The sequence below is a fragment of the Mustela nivalis genome, assembly GCF_964662115.1.
Source record: "Mustela nivalis genome assembly, chromosome: 1".
Classification (NCBI taxonomy): domain Eukaryota; kingdom Metazoa; phylum Chordata; class Mammalia; order Carnivora; family Mustelidae; genus Mustela; species Mustela nivalis.
This window is the reverse complement of record NC_139020.1, coordinates 67,102,768-67,118,342: the sequence shown is the minus strand read 5'-3', so window position 1 is coordinate 67,118,342 and position 15,575 is coordinate 67,102,768. Positions and strand designations below refer to the sequence as shown.

The following is a 15,575-nucleotide window of genomic DNA, read 5'->3' as shown; positions in this document are numbered from 1 at the left end:
TGGGGAAGGCATTCTAAGCAGAAGGAACACCGTGGGCAAAGCAAATGCAAAATGATAAAAGGGTGGACTGCACTCAGGGACTGGGAAGTGGGTCTGTGTGATGGCAGGAGAGGGTGTGCACACTGCTCTGTCCCCGATGTCCTCAGCAATGCCAGGCATCAGTACCTTAATGCTGAATGACAGGGGCCAGGGAAGGAAGGGTCAGACCAGATCCCAAAAGCTCTAAAGTAATCCTAACAGTAAATTTTATATTGCAGGTTAAGAGGAAACCACTGAAAGTCATAACCAGATTTGAGCTGAAACAAACACACACCCAACTGCTCAGACTGCAGTGTGCGGGAAGGATCAGAGGGAGAGGCCAGTTGGCCATCCATGGTCCAGCTGAGAAGCTGCCCATCTGCCCGGATGGAGCATGGGGTAGTGGCATGTACATGGCCCCACCCCAGCTACGTGGGACGGGGGGCTGGTATCTGAACTCAAAATAGGCTTTCATTTCCTCTACCAATATCTATGGAACAACTGTTAAGTATAAGGCATCAGGCTAAATGTTACAGGTAGACAAGAGTTCATTCTTCCTTTGAACATTTGAACAGATGCTTCCTGAATACGTACTCTGTGCTTTGAGACAGTAGTTCCCAACCCTGGCTATGCATCGAAATGACCTGGGAAGCTTTAGAATAGTACAAGTTTATAGATTTTCCTCTCCCCTCCTCCCAAAGAAATTCTGGTTTAGAACAGCCAGGCCCAGACTCTGGAATCCATATGCATTTTTATATTTATATATATTTAGTAAATAAAGAATACATTCATGTGATACAAAATTTAAAAGACACAACAAGTTTCCTACCTTGTCTCAGAGGCTCTTCAAAGTAGGTTTTTGCTTTGTTTTGTTTTGTTTTTAAGCAGGCTCTACACCCAGCATGGAGCCCAACACAGGGCTTGAACTCACCAATCTGAGATCAAGACCTGAGCTGAGATCAGGAGTCAGACACTTAAACAACTGAGCTGCCCAGGTGCCTCAAGTAGTTTTTATCAACCAGCTAGAAACAGGCCCAGGCAGCTGACAATAAAACCCCATTGCCATAAAAGAAATAAAAATTCTGCCTTCAAAGTTTTGTGGCATAGCAAGGGAAGTAAGATGTGATTATGAAACGCCACATAACACAGTTACACAGTAAGTGTGTGGGATCCTGCAGACAGGTAGGAAGGTGAAGAGAACACAGTGGGAGTTCTGGGGAGGAGCTTGGGAGTGGGGGTGACGGAAGGCATAGGGAGGAGCACAGCAAAGCTCTTTAGGAGGAAGCACCATTTACTGGATCTTGAGGGCAGAATTTAGCTCTGCAGATAGAAACAAAAGGGGGAAAGAGAATTTCACTCAGAAGGAGGCACAGAGTTTCATGCCCTCAAGAACTTTATAATCCAAGAGTCAGTGTAAGAGTTTAAAACAGAGTCCTGGGGTGCCTGGGTGGCTCAGTGGGTTAAGTCTCTGCCTTTGGCTCAGGTCATGATCTCATGGTCCTGGGATTGAGCCTTGCATTGGGCTCCCTGGGTGCTTCCCTCTCTCTACCTGTCTCTCTGCCTACTGATCTCTCTGTCAAATAAATAAAATCTTTAAAAAAAAAATAAATAAAGAGTCCCGATCTGCAAATGCAGACTGGAGAAGCTGCGGAAGTTGCTGAAGATGTACATTGACTTCTTTCAGACTCTAGGACCCAGTTCTCCATGCTACCAGAGCCTGCCACGTGAACTGCCTCCCAGACCATAGTCACCTGATCATCTCAGAAGCTGCTACAGCTAGAAGCCACATCCTATGCATCCAAAGGGCAATTGAGAAATGAGTCTGAAATCTGCAGACCAGAGGACTGCAGGCAAATCTGGTTCCCACAGGTTTTGTCTGGCCAACCTTTCTTTGGAACTGTGTTTCTGAAAAACTGGTCTAATGTTGAAAAGAGTAAGATTTAACATAAAATCAAGGTATCTTTTCTTGAACAGTAAGAGTGGGAAACAATGGTTGTTGCCTGCCTGGCCAGAAGGAGGGGTGCCTGGTAGCTGTGTCCCCTCATCACGGTCACCTGTAGTCACATGCTGCTGGCCCAGGCATTTACCGCCAAGTGGCTTCTCTCTGTCACATGACCGGCTTGGCCACTTTAGCTGGTTTCCTCTGTTACGACTGATAAGAACAACACGTGAAATAACATTAGACCCACAGATCTTATCAAACATATTTACTTTAAAGATATCTCCAAAATTAAAATTAAGACTTATAAATGAGCTTTTGTGTGTTGGGGGGCAGTCATCCTCAGCAAAAAAGTATTCTTGACTTAAAAAAGTTAAAGTGACCCCCTCTACTATATTTCTTTACAGAGAGTAAAGCTTTGCTGAAGCTTTAGGAGTTTTTGCCAATGGAAAGCCCATGAAAGACCTCAGAAAAATAAATATAAAATGGGAGGATGAGATTTAATTCACATGTAACTTTCTAAAGCAAGTTTCATGCAATAAACTCACTATTCTCAGTAATATCACCACGACAGAATAGATAAGCATGAAAAGGGCGAATAAAAATGTTACAGATGCAAAAATTTTTATGGGCCTACATTTCTTTTAAAATAATTTGTAATTAGATTATAGTGGTTGCCTGACTTATGTTACTATTTCCTGAGTTTGTATTTAAGCTATAAATAGCCTTTAACATATACCTTCTAACCACATCAATACACATATGCATGTATTCACATGTATGTACAAATAAATGTGTGACTTTATAAATACATGAGCATATGCTATATAAAAATATTTACAGTCACACATTTAATGATAACGAAATATATATTTGTAAAAATACAGGGTGAACACATAATTCAGCATCTAAAACAGGACACTTTAGAGAGAAAAGGGATGCAACTAACAACCATGCCAGAGAAACAGGTACATACTGGTTCAATACAAGGGGAAATAGAATGAATGGTCATCCTCTCTTTATTTATATATATACACACACAGACATATAGATATTTATATATAAAATCTGTATATATACATGTACAAAATATAAATCTCTAGTATAAAATTCCATATTATAATTTTAAGTACATATGTGTATATTTACATAAAATGTATTTTAAAAGTAAGTGCTTTTAAGAATTTTATAAATATATGATAAGCATTTTATATAAATGCCATTGGGAAATTCTCATATTTAGTTAATTCAAATATGTAGGATCTTCTGCTGCTTTTGTCTCCTGTCATACTCCAACCTTCCCTAATAAACACACAAACATTTAATGCAAAGGTAGGCATTTAAATAAGATACTTCTGATGATTAAATTACCTTTTCTTCACTAGCTTTTATTGATTTTTAAAAAATATTTTATTTATTTGACAGAGAGATCACAAGTAGGCAGAGAGGCAGGCAGAGAGAGAGGAAGGGAAGCAGGCTCCCTGCTGAGCAGAGAGCCTGATGTGGGGCTTGATCCCAGGACCCTGAGACCATGACCTGAGCTGAAGGCAGAGGCTTAACCCACTGAGCCACCCAGGCACCCCTCTTCACTAGCTTTTAGAATGAACTAGCTTTAAAAAAAATAAAATAGGGGAGCCTGGTGGTACAGTCAGTTAAGCATCCATCTCTTCGTTCCGGCTTAGGTGCTAATCTCAGGGTGGTGAAATGAGCCCTGAGTCAGGCTCATTTCTGTGCTCAGTGCAGAGTCTGTTTTGGTTTCTCTCCCTCTCCATCTGCCCTTCCTCCATGTACTCTCACTCTTTCTCTAAAATAAATAAATCTTTAAAAAATAAGTCTATGCTCATGGTGAAATATTCAAACAGTAGAGAAGTGTATTAAGGTACCAAGCAGAATCCCCTCCTCTAACCTAGTCTCCCCTCCCCCACACCACTGCACCCACTAACACGCACAGCTCGCATACTCCCTACCACAGATATCTTTTCCCTAACTTTGGAAGATTTTGTAAATTACATCTGTACAAAAGCTCTAGGAGAAAGATAGTATTTCCTCTTGAGTTTCTTCTAACCTAACCTCTATCTTCTCTGCTTGGCAATTCCTTAACCTTACTCATCCCGGCAGTGTCCGTCCTCTGGAATTTCTGGATTTGGGCTCCTACCTTTATTATAACACGTGTTATAACATTATGTACGGTTATGCATTTGTTCACGTTTATACCATTCCCTGCTTGATCCTAGAATGCGGGGTCAATCTAACCCATCTTTGTTCTCCTGACATTATGGGATACAGTATACCGTTGATGTTGACAGGGAGTGAGAGGAACTGCCCCCTCAGACCCTGGGCAGCAAATGGCTTAAATTATACATTGTGCTTAGAAAAGTTCCTGATTTAAAGCTTTAAAAATGAGAGCCAGATGAACCCAAGTTCTACTCTACAGAGAGTAAAATTAACAAAGTTAAAGCTCTGCCTTTGGCTCAGGTCATGGTCTCACAGTCCTGGGAATGAGCCCTACAACAGGCTCCCTGCTCAGCGGGGAGCCTGCTTCCCTCTCTCTGCCTATCTTTCTGCCTTTTTTTTATTAGAAAAATAAAATGAATTCCTGTTGATTTTTTCCCTAGTTCCCTTCTAAGCTGGCAATTCTCAAAGCATTTCATGGACCATGAGTCTCAAAAGACCCTTTCATCAGGCTCATGAGGGCAAAACAATTTTCATAATAACAAGATGTCATTTGCCTTTCGTCCCCCACCATGCTAACATGTACATCAACTGTTCAAAAGCAACAAGGGGTAAAAGAGCTGATGCTGCAGCAAACAGTGAGCCAGGAATACCCAGATGAAAAAGTAAAAATTATTAATTTTACTAGATCTTTTGACTATTGCATATACACATTTTTACCATTCTGTGTGATAAAATGGGAGGCACATACAAAACACTAGCAGTGCATATTGACAAAACAATGACTGCCTTAAGGAAAAGCACTTGGGTGGTTCTTGGAGTTGTGAGTTAAATCAGCCAACTTTTTTTCATGGAACATCATTTTTACGCAAAAAAATGAATGAATGACAAACTATGGTTATTTGGATGTGGACATCTGGGCAAAACATACACTTGAAAATGAATTAAGTGTGCCTGTCATTTCTTTCTTTTCTTTTTTTTTTAAAAGATTTATTTATTTTACAGAGAGAGAGAGAAAGTGTGAGCAGGGGGAGGGGCTAAAGGAGAGGGAGAGAGAGAATCTCAAGTAGACTCCCTGCTGTGTGTGCAACATGGGGCTTAATCCCATGACCCTGAGATCATGATCTTCACTGAAATCAAGAGTCAGATGCTTAACCAACTGAGCCATCCAGGCACCCCTCAAGGAAGTAGTCATTTTATTGCCAGTAATAAAAATTTAACTTTCAGGGAAATTACTATTTTGGAAAACTTGGTATTTAACATAAAGTTTGGTATCCACCACCATGAGCTCTATGCTTCTCAATACATAATGATTTTTCTAATGAGATTAGTGATAATGTTAAAGAATGTGATTTTTGGATGGCATGCAATGAGTCTGGAAGACTGGTACAGTTCAGGGAACTAATATTTTCTGAATAACCAATGCTTATTGTTACAAAAAAACCATGCACGGGCTAAAAGGTGAAAGGAATATCAATAGATTCAAATGTGACACAGTATGGAAAGTTCATTCCTATGGTTTCAAGTCCCATGTTATGACTAATATTTAAAAAACCACCTACCTGTCAAGTTTTGGTGTAGTATTAAAGAATATCCACAAGTAACTGAAAAAGCAATTAGATAACTTCTCCCCTTTCCAACAACCTGTTTGTTATGAGGCTAGGTTTTCTTTACATACTTCAACTACAACATACTTGCCCCTGAATTCAAAGCTGACAGGAAAATCTAGCTATCTTTCTATCAAGCTAAACATTACATATTTGCCACTGTTCTCAATATATTTGTTACCATAGAAGACAGTTATTTTTAAAATAAGTTTTTTATCATGTAACTAGGTTTACTGTAGTCACTTTTCACGAGTTAATTGTTTAAGTTCTCCTTTTAAATTCTGAATATGGCAAGACTGATAGATTTCTAACTCTGATAAGCAAAAGCTCTTTGGGTCCTCAATGATTTACAAGAGTGTAAGGGGGTCCTGGCACCAACAAGTTTGAAAAATGCTGTCCTTTTTTTTTTTTTTTAAGATTTTATTTGTCAGAGAGAGAGAGAGAGAGAGAGCGAGCGCACAAGCAGGCATAGTGGCAGGCAGAGGCAGAGGGAAAAGCAGGCTCCCTGCTGAGCAAGGAGCCTGATGCAGGATTCCATCACACCTGAGCCAAAGGCTGCAGCTTAATAGACTGAGCCACCAGGTATCCCAAGAAACACTGTTCTAACTTACAAGAAAACGTTCAAAATGATTGTTAAAGATATTATTAAAAATTTTTTCTACTCAAAATAAATCAGATCTAGGCTTAAAAGAACTAGGGACACAGAAGATGAAAATATGGTAAAATATGAAGCAGAAATCCCCAGGAGAAGGAGAGGCCAAGGGACAGAGAAACACGAACATACCCACAATTACACAGATACACATTCTATAGTTATCTTTAATAGCCCAAGCCTGACGTGGTTACTAACCATCTCTGGAGTCTGAGCATCGTTGAAAAATCAGGGGGACCAACAGTCCTTCGACACTCTCCATACTCAGGTGAAAATTGTTCCTTGATTTGCAGGACCTCTGCCTCTCTTCTGTTTGAACAATCTAGCACTTCTTGTATTCCTGCCTTCCAGATCTCAAGGGTTAGCTTGGTCCCAGCATTCTGTGTGCTCATACGATTCTATCCATTCATCTATCAAATTAGTTCCCTCCCCATCGGATCCTGGAGACTGCTTTTAGGGACCAGTCCACTCACTCTGCAAATGAACTTGAAAAAAGGGAAATAATTCTTAGCTATGACCTGAGCAACTGACTCCCTGTATTTCCAGCATAATTAAATCTTCCCTCCCCAAACAGTCAAGGCAACTTTACTGAAATACACAGAAGTCAAAAAATGTAAAGTGAGAGTTTCCATATAAATTTTAACTCTCACAGTGCAAAGAAAAAAATCTTGGAAAACTTCTTTAAGTTATTAATCAACAACATATCTATCATGTAGAACTTTATAGGGCTTGCTAATAAAATTTGGTGTAATTTTATTAGTACATCTCTAAGACCCGACAGAGAGTGAAGTAATGCTACCTCTCCTGGGCCAGACTGAGGCCTGTTCTTCTAAATCTTCTTCTGATCAGAGGCATAGGCCAAGCGCCCTCTAGTAGCCCACCCGCTACTTAATTCCTAATGTACGTAACAACAAAACTGAATCAACACAGCAACTTTCGCTTCTCTCTACTGCACGTTGTCTTCTATAAAAAGAAACTTAGAAATAAAACCCAACTTAAAAAGAACACACTATATTAGGATATTGACCTGCAATCCTGCAAAACGTCAAACACACAGTCCATTTTGGGGCAGTGTGCGGCCCATATTGAAGCAGAAGCTGCAAGTCCCAGCAGAAAGTGTGCCGACAGAGCATAAGGCTTCAGCAATCCTGCTCCCTCATCCTACCCGCATCTTTGCAGCACACTTTCTTGCAGTCATGTTGGGGGACTACGTCAGACCTCCTCACGTGACAAGGTGTCAGAAATACACATATCGGATCTCAAACAAAGATTACACAACAGAAGCCCTTTGTATAGTTTTGTCTAGGAAAAGGAAAATCCTCTTGATTTCTCTTCTAAATGCAGTCCCAAGGGGGAAGAGAAGAGCTGCATTTATCAGACTCAGATGCACTGAAACCCTCAGCTTGGAGAAGGCATCGTAAGGCAAGGGAAATTTGCGTCTTCAATGGGAATTCAAGCCGCTCAAAAGGCTGACATCAGAAAGCTGCCAGGGTGTATCTGACAGAGGGAGGTTGGCTTGAACAACCTTACTTGAATATATTACTTTGAAAAGGTAAACATTTGGGCTCTAGACTTGTAGTTGCGTGCATATTGATTGTAAGAACGAGTTATTATCAGATTCATGAGTGATGCAATGGGCTCAGTTAAATATTTCAAGCTGCTTGTTTGGAAAGATGAAAGGGGGAAAAGGTCCTTGGCTTCTCTCTCTCTTTTTCAAACACAACAGTGTTTCAGGGTAGCCCATGTACCTTAGGTTCATCTCAGGATCGAGCATGCCCACATACCTGCTTGCTTAAGAAACCCAGCCAACAGGCTCAAGTGTTTATCTCTGAAGCCCTCCAGTGCTGTGTTCATTCCTCATCTCAGCCAAGCTCCGCTGACACTCAAGAGTTCTGAGCATGGAAGGCATTTTTTTTTAAAGATTTTATTTATTTACTTGAGAGAGAAACAGTGAGAGAGAGCATTAACGAGGAGAAGATCAGAGAGAGAAGCAGACTCCCCATGGAGCTGGGAGCCTGATGCGGGACTTGATCCTCGGACTCCAGGATCATGACCTGAGCCGAAGGCAGTCGTCCAACCAACTGAGCCACCCAGGCGTCCCATGGAAGGCATTTTTAATCTGAATGCTGGGGGGGACCGAGTTACCAAAATGACCAGGAACAGGGTTCCTGTCCTCTGAAATGTCTCAGTATGGGGCGAGTTTATCATCAAGAGTTGCTTTCAAAAACCAAATATCATTTTCTTGTGAACCTAAGGGCCAACTGATGTAATGGCCCTGTTCCTCTCAATGAACTGCTTCTTCTTGGGAAGGGCAGAGGGAAGAACGGTCAGATAGTCTGGCTACTGAACAAGAATGGCTCTCCGGCCAGTCAGAAGGATGGGCCATCCTGAAACAGACCGAACACCAACTGCGGCTTTGGCCTTAAACTATCTAAGCCCACCTCCCCATGGCACCCTCTCTCTCCAGGCCCTGCTCCCTCCGTACCCCAGTTTTCTGAGGACTACCACACGACAAGGAATCACAGTTTACACCACTGGTTCTGTCTGGATGAGCCAGGAACTGGGCAGGGAGGAGTGAGGGGCACAGCACACACAGTGCAAAGAACAGTGCTTGGCACACAGTGGGGTTCAGTGAGAGCAGGCTGGAACCAGCTGGAGGACTGACTGTGTCCTGCTCAGCTGGTAGCTTTGGCGAGAACTGCTTATGTAGTCCATGCTTCATGCGGTATATGGGAACGATCTTTTAAAAACACAAATGAGATCAAGCCAATCCCTGCGTAAAACCCTTCACTGGCTTTCCCCTTAAGTCAGCACAAAATCCAGACCCTTCACTGTGGGGGCCCGGTGTGATCCACAGGCCCTCTCCACTCTCTCTCGACTTGCCCACTCCCTTCCATCCCACTCTCCGTGCTCAGCACATAGGTCTCCCTTTGCTTACTCCACCTGCCTAATGCCTTCCGGCCCTGGGATCTTTACACGCACCGACCCCCATACTGGCGGTGGCTGGCTCTCATGCTACAGGCCCAGCTCAGATGTCATCCTGGAAGGACCACCCCCTCTGTCTTTGATCCTGCTTTCATTGCCCTCACCATGCCTGGTTTTCCTTCATACTACCTATCACAACCTGCCATTACCACGTGTTTGTGCCTGCCTGTTCACTGTGCACTCTGCCCACCAGGAGGTAGGCTGCAGGAGGCTAAAGGATCTCATCCACCCTGTTTACTGCTACAGGATGCAGCACATGGTGGGCACTTGGGAAATATTTGTTGAAATGACTAGTGCTGTGGCCATGCACAAAAAATAGAAATGAGACTTACCCTGATTAAAAGAGTAAGCTTCCCCTCTCCCCTGCACTCCCCGTGTCCTGCACCCTGCTCTGCTTTTTTCTTTTCCATAGTACCCACAGCACTCCAATATACTACACAATTTACTCCTTTATTGCTTACTGTCCATCTGCCTGCTCCAACTGAAGTCTCAAAAGGGCAGTCATCTTTGATACTCTTCCCTTCCCTGATGTAGCTACAGCACATAGAAGAGAGCCTGACACACAGTAGGTCCTTAATATTCATTTACTAAATACACACTCCATCCTGTAAATAGATACATTTCTAAATCAATATCAGACATGGATAGGTAGATACGGGCATCATACATATTGTCATCACAATTTGCAGCTGTTTGAATCTCCCCAATCAATTTAGAATAAAATTGCTTTTATCTGATGTACTTCTGGTTGTGAAGCACTTCACATATTAATCCCCTTCACCATCCTGTGCAGCAGGCACATAAAATGGGGATAGTACCATACCCTCACAGGGTTAAGGGAATGAACAGAGCCTGTGCTGGGTATATGGAAGTTGGTATTACTGGGTCTGCATCCTGACAAGTGCCACCTTGCAGGAGAGCTATAACTGCTGACGGCGGCACATAGCCCAGTCCCCCACACTCCGTGGCCTCGCGGGCATGTGCACGCACAGCAGGAGGGAAAACAGAGCGGGTGACCTGATCTAGCCACACAGAACTGCCCTGCATGGAGTGCAAAGAGCAGACTTACTGTAGAGGGTCACCCCTGCAGAAGCCCACAGCAGGAACAGACTCAGGCTGAGATTAAAGAGCTAGCCCACAAGGGGCAGCCACCCTAAGTCAGCAGAATGTGTCTGAGTGGTCCTTGGGGAAGGGCCACAGAGGCTGGGAGTGAAGGCAAGTAGACCCCCTGCCCTAGGCAGCTGGCCCCAGGGCAACCTGAACACTGCTAGGGACTGGGCCTGGACTCTTCAAGGCCAGCTGGATTGACAGTGGTGTGCAGGAGGCGCTCTCTAGGTGCCCCCTAAACACACACACCACAGTCAGCCACAGTGTCTGCCCCACCCCCACCCAGAACTGATTAAACACCCAACACCCACTTTGGCACTTTAAAATTTTAGTATTAAAAAATTGATTTTTAAAGTCTATTACTGATTCAATTCAGTCTAAGCACTCAGAACACAAAGACCAAGGATTTCTTAATCTCAAGTGTATGCATCAGGAAAATGGGTTTTTCTTCACCTCCCCTCCCCCCAACGAGTATTTAGATTTACCCTCTCTGGGGATGACGCAGGCTTCAGGGGTCAGGAAGCTCAGGCTGGAGCCCTGTCCATCAGGGTACGGCACAAGAGTAATGAGTATGAAGCCTCAGGAGGCACCACAGAAAGATCTCCAGGGGAGGGCCAACTTTGGGTGTGAGCTGTCTCCATGACAGACGGCAGTCTCCCCACAAACACAGAACGGAGACGTGGCCAGTGAGCCTCATTAAAACCCTAAGTCCAAATTCCAGTATCTTCACCAAGGCTTATAAAGTCCTCTGCGACTTAACCCCATTTCCTGATACTCTAATTGGCATCAGCCTTCCTTCTGCTCCTTGAATATGCCTAGGATCTTCCTATCTCTGGATCTCTGGACATGCTGCTCCTGCAACCCAGAATGCCCTGCTAGCCCAGGAAGCAGCCTACCCTTACCTCCATCCAACAACCCTTTCCCCCTCAATTAGGTTCATCTGTCATATATTTTCAGCATACTTTTCTTTCATAGTACTCATTATGATTGTAATTTAGTATTGACAAATGAGTGCCTTTACCACAAGAGTATAAATTCTGTAAGGGATAAGACTGTTTCACCAGTATCTCTAGCTCCCAGCACTCTTTTTGGCACATAACAGGTGCTAATAAACCTTTATTAAATGAATGCAAAAACAAAAAGCACCCAAACACCAAGCCATCTACAGCCCACAATACCAGGCACTGTTACCAAGCTCTCTGGATCCAGCATTAGGTCAATGCAAACCGCCCTATTTGTCACCTATGCTTTGTTGAACATAAAGCCAGGAGGCTGTTCTGACATGGTATAAGGAAACACAGAGACAGACACACACACACACACACCAACACTGAGGGCCATCTACTGTCCACAAAGTTGTCACTGCTCAAACAAGTTAAAACACTGAAACACAGCTTCGAAACACTGAAGAATAGCTTACTATTACTGCTTTGGCTCAAAGGAAGGAAAAGAGCAATACTTCCGGCTCTACCGGTATGCTTTGTTCTGTTTAGAACAACAGGCCCCAAATGGAGTCACTTATGCTAAGCCCCATGTCCTCAAACTGAAACATAACTTAGTTTGGCTTTCCCAGAAATGGAATCTTAAACTAATCAGGAATCAACCGATCAGCATTGTAAGTAATCTGCCCCATGATGCCCTGCTGTCCCATATAAGGAAAGTAACCTCGCAATAACCAATCTGCCTTTTGCCCAGTATAACTTCCTTATTTTGCTCCCGTCTGCCTATAAAATCTTTTGCCTTGCATAGCTCTTTGGTGCTCCTTTTTATCTGCTACGTTGGAGGCCGCCCAATTCACAAATCACTGAATAAAGCCAATAAAATCTTTAAAATGTACTCAGATGAATTTTGTTCTTAAATAGTTTAAACTCCAGGGATTTGGCCTTTGTCCCTTGAGTACTTGGACTAAATTGGAAACAAACTTTTAAAATAACTTTAAAAAAATACTAAAACTGCAAAGTAGTAAACATGTGGCTGTGTAATATAAAAAAAAACTGTGCACATGCACTGGCCCATGACTTCTAACTATGCTATGAAGAACCCAGTCACTGCTGACTCATGCTTGCTTTAGAGCCCCCCTTGGGCTGCCTTCCACAGATGAATCCCACCACAAATGAATCAATGTCCCCAGTAAGACTTGCTCGTCAGACAGGAAGAAACTCACGTCATAGGCCAGCCACATCCGAGTACCGAGGACCATTCTACGCATTGCGTATACACTATCCCTATTAAGTTCACAGCAACCAGATTTTGCAAATGAGAAAACCGAGACACAGAGAGACCTTGTAATTTGACGGGGGTCATTTAACTAGTGGGCAACATAGCTGGGATTCAGAGCCAGGCAGTCTGATGCAAACACTAGACTCTCCATCTCAGGTTCAGGCGTACCAGGAAGTAAAGAACTCAGCTTTTCCACCTCTTTCTTGGTATCAAAGGTTCATCTGCTCCTGACCCCAGCCTACTTACCAGCATGGGATGCAACACCAATGGTTCGCTGGACCTGAGCGGGGCTGCCATATGCAGGGCACAGGTTAGGGCCTGCGATGTGCTATGAGGAACGGGAGGCTGAGAGCCAGCTCGTGCTGTGCTCTGTGTGGCCAGGCGGGTGCACTGGAGAGGGCTGCATCCTCCTGCCAGATGGAGGGGGCTGTGTCTTTAAAACACACAAAGATGCCATATGGGCCACCAGGTGGCCTTGTGGTGAATATTTTAGGGAAATCCAGAATTCTCCGTAACATTCTACTTTTAATTTGTTTTCCTAAAAAAAAAAAAAAAAAAAAAAAACCCTCCAAAGTAATATATGGTGCTCATAAATATTATTATTATTAAAGATTTTATTTTTAAGTAATGTTTACATCCAATGTGGGGCTCGAACTTACAACCCTAAGATCAAGAGTTGCATACTCTACCCAGTGAGCCAGCCAGGTGCCCCAATATTAGTAGTTTTTTATCCATTTTTATTTCAAGGTCATATTTATCAAATGCCTACCACTCACCAGTTACTGTGTACAACATGGGTTGCCATAAGAAGCGGGTATTGAAAGGGCAAGCGAGTGGAGAGATTACATAAAGCTCCTGAACCAGAAGAAGAGAGAGACCCCAAAGCACTATTAGTCCAGTCATGAAATGGAGCTCTACTAAGGGACGATTCAGGATAAGGCAGCCTGGCCACGTCCAATCTGGGACCGTGGCTGAGAATCTGAACTTTGGCGTCAGGGGGACCTGGCTCTGTCACGGTCTGACTTTGACCTTGGGCATGTTTCTTAAGCTCTTTGCACCTCAGCCTCTTCATCTGTAAAACGGAGTTAAAAATAGAATCTACCAGGCTTAACATGAGGATTAAATGGTAATACCTGTAAGATGCTTGGTGTAGTATCTGGCACAAAGCTAACTAAAATTAATTATTATTAATGTTATTATCATTAATTAATAATTAGTTGTACATGTCAGTAGGAACAAATATTGCAAGCCTTGGCCCCAAGCCCCAAATATAGGAAATGTGAAATTCCTCAGTGGCAGGGACAAATGTTCTAGTTCACTGTGTGCCCAAAGGTCCCCATACCCCTCCCAGTGCTTACTATCCCAGAGAGGCTCAGCAGTTGGTCATTCTTCCCCAATGCAGATGGCAGTTACATCTGGGCCTTAGCTCCTATGTGGGTATTTATTTACAAGTATTGTCTAAATTCCTTTTTTTTTAAGTTGCATTGGTTGTTAGTAGTCTTCTTAGGAGGTGGAAAAAAACGGTATCAAAAATTAAAAAAAAAAAACAACGTCAACTTGGGGCACCTGCCTGGCTCAGTCTGTTGAGTGGCTGCCTTCATCTCAGGTTGTAGTCCTGGGATCGAGACCCACATCAGGCTCCCTGCTCAGCGGGGAGCCTGCTCCTCCTCCCTGCCCCCTGCTCATGCTCTCTGTCTCTCTCAAATAAATAAATAAATAATTTTAAAAAAACCATCTTTTAAAAAAAATCATTCACTTAGGTATCTGTTAGCAATTCTGGTAAAAGGCTTGATAGGAAGGAGACCAAAATAATGTTTAAGACATATACTAAATCATCCATAATGTTCCACGGTGTGCACTTGTCCTCTTAAGTCAGACTCAAATTATGCTGTATAAGGCAAAGCCAGGGTACGGTCAGTTTATTGGGTTACATGTTTTAGATAGCAACATTCTTTTACCTTCATAAAAAAGCCTCTCCTGGGGCACCTGGGTGGATCGTCGGTTAAGTATCTGACTCTTGGTTTTGGCTCGGGTCATGATCTCGGAGTCATGAGATAGAGCCCCACATTGATTGCGTGTGAAGCCTGCTTAAGATTCTCTCTCTCCTTCTTCCCCTGTCCCACTCCCTCTTCTCTAAAATAAATAAATAAGGAAACATGTAAAAAAAAAAAAAAAAAAGCTACCACTGTGCTCTGCTTCTTCACCTCTCCTGTAGACAGACTCCAGGCAGACCATGTTTGTTCCTCTCCCCATGTACCATGGAACTTTTAGAGGGCAACATCTTGGGACCTCCCCCTTCTTACTTTAAACTAGGAATCTAGTAGCTGCTTCCATTATTTGGCTGTTAAAAAAAGGGGGGGGAATCTAGTAACATGTCAGTTTGGTTATGATTTATTTTAGAGAACATTTTGGTTTTTTGATTTTAGAATTTTTTTAATTTATGTCTCAGTTTAATGGATTTATTAAGTTGTGGTTTATTCAGAAAAAGAAAGTAAAAATTTGGGTTAATTTGGGGCTTAACATATTTATTTGCTTATTTGGGATTCTGGTTCAAGCTTCCACTGAAGTCCTTGAAGAAAATTTTTGACAATTGTCCGATGTAATCAATATAGAAGTTCTAAGCCCTGCTTCTCCTATACCACTGGGCTGTCTTTTTTCTGTCTGTACAGTTTTATACTTAGACTCAGAGGGTAAACAGGGCCTCTGTGTACATACTCCTGGGTTTAAATTCCATTTCTGCCACTTACTAGCTGTATGAACTTGGACAAATTAACACCTCCACACCCATTTTATTTTTTAAAGATTTATTTATTTACCTGAGAGAGAGGGAGAGAGAGAATCCTCTGGCAGACTCCCCTATAGGGCTCGATGCCAG

The 15,575-nt window shown here is 42.8% G+C and overlaps 1 protein-coding gene across 20 annotated transcripts in view; it reads right to left on the bottom strand.

The window, feature by feature from the left end:
* ZBTB38 (zinc finger and BTB domain containing 38) overlaps positions 1 to 15,575 on the bottom strand; it is a 134,616-nt gene that overhangs the window by 10,836 nt on the left and 108,205 nt on the right. For 12 of the 20 annotated variants that reach the window (XM_082711677.1, XM_082711683.1, XM_082711682.1 and 9 more), the window contains one exon: positions 9,835 to 9,928. The exons of the other annotated variants lie outside the window; for them this stretch is intronic. In XM_082711677.1, the coding sequence (XP_082567803.1) occupies positions 9,835 to 9,918 (84 nt within the window). In that variant the 5' untranslated portion in view covers positions 9,919 to 9,928. The remainder of the gene's footprint in view (positions 1 to 9,834; positions 9,929 to 15,575) is intronic. 20 annotated transcript variants of the gene reach the window in all.